Source organism: Trachymyrmex septentrionalis, unplaced genomic scaffold, assembly GCF_001594115.1.
Source record: "Trachymyrmex septentrionalis isolate Tsep2-gDNA-1 unplaced genomic scaffold, Tsep1.0 scaffold19, whole genome shotgun sequence".
Classification (NCBI taxonomy): domain Eukaryota; kingdom Metazoa; phylum Arthropoda; class Insecta; order Hymenoptera; family Formicidae; genus Trachymyrmex; species Trachymyrmex septentrionalis.
The window spans coordinates 1,859,434-1,864,396 of NW_017305071.1; the positions used below are offsets into that span (position 1 = coordinate 1,859,434).

Sequence of the window (4,963 nt, forward strand, 5' to 3'; positions counted from 1 at the left end):
GAAGGCATCTCGTGGCTATTGTTGTATCATTTATTTAGACTTTCTCTTTAAATAAATAAATTGCGATCACTTTTTCGTTTTTTTTTCTTTTCTTTGCTTAATAGCATGGACGTCAGAGCATCTGTACTCAATGGCGACAAGAGGAGAGACTAAAAGTATTCCATAGCTCCCTAACTTTCCCGCTTACGTTACACTCGTCGATTTAACTCCTAGCATAGTGCAGAAAATAGTTTTCATTTTTCTTTTTTTTCTACTAGCTTTACTCGCGGGTGATTTTCTTCTTTTTTTCTCTTTGTTTAAATTACTTGCTTAACTGGTAGTACACCGTAATCTAGGCGCTCTCTGCTTTATTTAAACTACCTGGAGACTTCATTCAATAAACGGCATTAAGATACATACGCAGGCGGAGTAGTCGTACGAAACTAATCTCTTCGTCGAATGTACAGTACAGCGTGATTGCGTGATTATTAAGTGGATACACGCCGGAACGTTACGTGGAAGGAGCGTTGAGAATTTTCTTTTTATACATGTACTATATTATCCAAACGCAATTACGTTTTGAACGCGTACGCGTGCAATCCTTTATTTAACGTATAGGTACTTCTGTGTGTATGTATGTTTGTTATCTTAAATGTTACCTAGTCTTTATCGTTATTACGCTATTTTATTACCAAGGTGCCCTGGCTGTCAGCAAAACTACGAAATGTAAATCGTAAAATTGTTTACAGTGCGATCGAAAGAAAAAGTATTCGGTTCCATCGAGTGTTAAAATACACGTTCGTGTGTACGATTTTCTATACACTGTCGCAACACACTGCCATTTTCCATCGAAGAACTGGCTCATCTCTTTCGTTTAAACGTACGGATTTGTTGGGCTGTCTGTTAGGAACCTTAATAAGGCAACGAAGGAGCCCTGAATCTTACAAGTGTAATCTTTCTTTCTCCCTTCTTACGCCTTTTTACGGTATCTTTTGAAGCCTAGCATCCTTTATCGTATATTCAGACACGGCTAAGTGTTTATTATTGCCTTACAAGAGAAAGAGAGATAGAGAAAGAGAGAGACCCGGTACCGAAAATTTATCATTACATAATGCTATGAATCACGTAATGATAAACCGTGTAAAATATATCAGGATTTTTTATACATATATAAAAAGTTTCGTGCGCGTGTAGTCAATTCTATTAGTAAGTCTCCTAGTTTCGTGAACGGATCTAAGCTCTCAAAAGTAGCGCAAAAATACATAATATTATAAAATTTCATCACAACAACTTTTAAATTTTCAAGACATATTGAAATACGATTAATCACATATATACAACATCAATAAAAGCATAGCATCCGCTAACAGACAAAAAGATCCGAAGATAGCAGATATTTTCAACAACTTCATATATATCACAGAGAGTTAATTATAAATACAACGTTTGAACAGAGAGAAAAAGAGAGCTTGATTCGAGAGCTTAGCCGAGCTTTCTACAAATGTATTTCGCATGATAAAATTTCGTTGACACGCGCGTATAGATAAATAAGAAGTACATGAGGATCATGGGACCGAGGCTCTCTCCGATCATTTCCGTTTAATACCATTACCACAGAGAGCTTATTATGCTACGCTTCGCACAAAACGCCTCCTCCGCGGCACGACAAGAGTAAAGAATAATGCTTCCCGACGGAGAAACTTACGAGAATCACCGTGAGTCACACAACGAAAGATTTCGCTCGCATCGCCTTAATGCGTATTATCGATGCACGCGTCAGACGTGCAGTACTCGTGTATTGTGCACTTTTATCGCTATACTCTTCTATATTTGCCCGCCTATCTGCTTGGTTGACCGAGCTTGTCACCGCTCGCGACTGTCGATATCCGTGATTGACGCTGCACGTATTCACGACAATCCGTGCTCATCACGTATATACAAATAAGAATGATTCGATACTTAAACCGCGTCCAAGAGCGAGATAGGTCAACCATCCGCCGTACGCGACACCATTGTCGCCGACGGCGGCGGATGAGGATGATGTACCAAGGCCGGAATTTCGATCACGTCAGCTGGCTGCTGATTGGCGACGGCGTTGTTGATCGAACAGGAAGTGAGGGGTTGCTATTTCTTGGTCGGTGTGCCCCGTTGTGTCAGACCCTCGAAGCGCTTGAAGGTGTAATTAATGAATACCCAGTCCTTGTATATTACCTCACCATCCTGTGGCATTGGCGCGGACGCTATAATGAGGCAAAACGAAAGGATGAAGTGTGTGTGTTAAAAATTATTAAAGCAATTGGATAATAATAAGGAAAAGATAAATTAATTCGTAAGTGCTCGCATGAGAATCAATTTAACCACGCTTTAATTTATCTATTCTTCATGTGTAAATAAAATTTTTTATTTTTATTTATAAATAATTATAAATTAAGAAATGTTTTAAACATAAAATAAAATAATAATTTTCAAGCATTAGAAATTAAAAGAAATACATATAATAATAAAAAAATATTTTTTTAGTAATATTTTCATTCGTTTATGTTTATGCGCGTCTAGGTCAGTTTGACCACACGAGCATTTATAGATTAAAGAAAAAATATATACGTACGTATCTCTAATTTCACATCTGGAAACTCGTCGAAGTTCGATGTGTCGTCGATGGATCGCACTTCGACCGGTATAGCAGCTGGTCTTTCCCTGATGTGCTCCCAATCGACACCGCGGAAGAAAGGCGCTAATTTGAGCTCCTCGATGCCTCTTTGAGCTCCTATGAAGAACAATCACGATAAAGATTAATCACTGTGAAAGATTCTTTTTATTTTTTTTAATAACTCCAGATAAAGATAATACAGAAATTCACCTAATCTTCTATCGGCTTCGCAGCAAAATCTGATAATGGTATCTTTAGCTTCTTCACTAATGGGGACTTCCGGTGGAAATACTAACGTTTCTCGCCAGTTCATTACTTTTCTATACGTCTCCTGTGGATTTTCACTGCAGAATGGCGGATATCCTAAAATAGTTATGTTATTGTTAACTTTAACAAGATTAATTTTTAGAACTTTTATTCTATGATATGTTCATCCTTAATAATTATCTTACAATCAATGTTATCGTTATAACATTATTTAATATGTTTGTAACAATATATTATTTTTTATTATATTTGTAATATATAATATAATAAAGAAGTATATGTATTTTTGTAAAGTAAAAAATTAATATGAATAAATTAATAATTGTGTTGTTTTTAAAATAATTTATTAATTACAAATGAGAATTTTGTAAAAAGAAAAATACACAACACATCATACCTATAAGCATCTCGTACATAATAACTCCCAGGGACCAACAATCGCAAGCCGGTCCGTAACCTGTTTGCAGAAATACTTCCGGCGCGATATAGTCTGGAGTGCCTACCGTGCTGTAAGCCAGCGCTCTCCTGTTTCTTTTCCAGCTCTCAGCTCTCCTTTTACTATCCATCGCGCCACCGCTTCCACTCCCGCATGATGTCACTGCATGAAACATAGACGAGACATCAATTAAATTATTAAATATAATTAAATCGACATTACATAAATATTTTTCTTTAACGCACGCAAAAAACGTCGTTACTTACTGAAATCGGAAGGTTTCGCTTGACTCAGGTCTCGGTAAAAATCAGTTCTGTGTGATTTCTTCAAACCCGTGCACAGTCCAAAATCAGAAAGTTTTATGTGGCCCCGTGCATCCAGCAACAGGTTGTCTGGTTTGATGTCTCTGTAAAAGAAAAGAAAATTAATATAAGTAATTGTTTAATTGTATATACATATAACGTATATAAAAACTATATATTTAATTATATAGATGAAATGAAATAATTTAAAAATTCAAAACTCTTGACTAGAAAACTCTTACTAGAAGGATAAGAATTGCAGTAAAAAATATATCACAAAACAGACATTCACAAATATATTCGAAATATTTTATTTTTAGAAAAGATTAAAATCAGTGACTTATAATGTAAATAAATTTCATTATATTTAATGTAATTATTTTTTTTTTCCTCAAATTTTGACGAGATGAACGTACCTATGAATAAAACCTAATTTGTGTATGGAGTCGATCGCTAACGCCGTTTCAGAAATATAAAATTGCGTACACTCCTCGGAAAGCGTGTCCTTCTTCATGAGTAACGTCATCATGTCACCTGTAATTCATCTCGCTTGAATTATTCACGATGCCCAGAAATAGCACTTCCGTTTTCAGCTTGTCGCAAAGATCGATAAAAAGACTTACCACCAGGAAGAAACTCCATTATTAGATAGAGATTTATAGGATCTTGGAAACTGTAGTACATCTTCACAACCCACTGATGGTCCGCTTCCACGAGGACGTCCCTCTCCGCTCTGACGTGCGCAACTTGCTCCTTCTCGAGCATGTCTGCCTTCCGGAGGATCTTCATCGCGTACACGTGTCCAGTATCCTTCTTCTGTACGAGTCTTACCTGTATATATTTTTTTTTCGTTTTACAAAACAGTACATTTTGAATGAAAATATCGGCAGATTTTCGTCGAATGAATTAAAAACATTTTTCCGTCTAATTTTGAATTTTACGAAAGGGATTGCCACTCACTCCGCGAAGCGAGGCGAAACGCTATTTCTTCTGAAAAGTAATGAGAAAATTTCGCTCCTGAACAACTACCGCCTGAGAGAGAGTCTCGCGTATTGTCATTATTATCGTAATTATTACAACCATAAACACAGAAGTCAATCTCTGTCTTTATGTAATTAAAAATCGCTGCGTAAATGAATAATTTACACATGACACACATTCGACGAATATATCATTTAAGATGTCATTTAGAAACAAACAAATAGAAAGTTTCATTTAGAGGATATCATTTAAAATCTACATTTCTCGACAAAATGAGGATGTTTAGTATATCTATTACTTTTTTTAAATACTTCTTTTTTACAAATATAAATTTATCTATTAAAATTC

At 35.8% G+C, this 4,963-nt stretch overlaps 1 protein-coding gene across 7 annotated transcripts in view; it reads right to left on the reverse strand.

Moving 5' to 3' along the window:
• Window positions 1-77: 77 nt before the first annotated feature.
• LOC108746936 (serine/threonine-protein kinase tricorner) overlaps window positions 78-4,963 on the reverse strand; it is a 141,862-nt gene continuing 136,976 nt past the window's right edge. For all 7 annotated transcript variants that reach the window (XM_018484071.1, XM_018484066.1, XM_018484065.1 and 4 more), the window contains 7 exons: window positions 4,258-4,465; window positions 4,051-4,168; window positions 3,599-3,738; window positions 3,294-3,494; window positions 2,840-2,992; window positions 2,588-2,746; window positions 78-2,219 (listed from right to left, as the gene is read on the reverse strand). In XM_018484071.1, coding sequence (XP_018339573.1) covers window positions 2,104-2,219; window positions 2,588-2,746; window positions 2,840-2,992; window positions 3,294-3,494; window positions 3,599-3,738; window positions 4,051-4,168; window positions 4,258-4,465 — 1,095 coding nt within the window. In that variant the 3' untranslated portion in view covers window positions 78-2,103. The remainder of the gene's footprint in view (window positions 2,220-2,587; window positions 2,747-2,839; window positions 2,993-3,293; window positions 3,495-3,598; window positions 3,739-4,050; window positions 4,169-4,257; window positions 4,466-4,963) is intronic.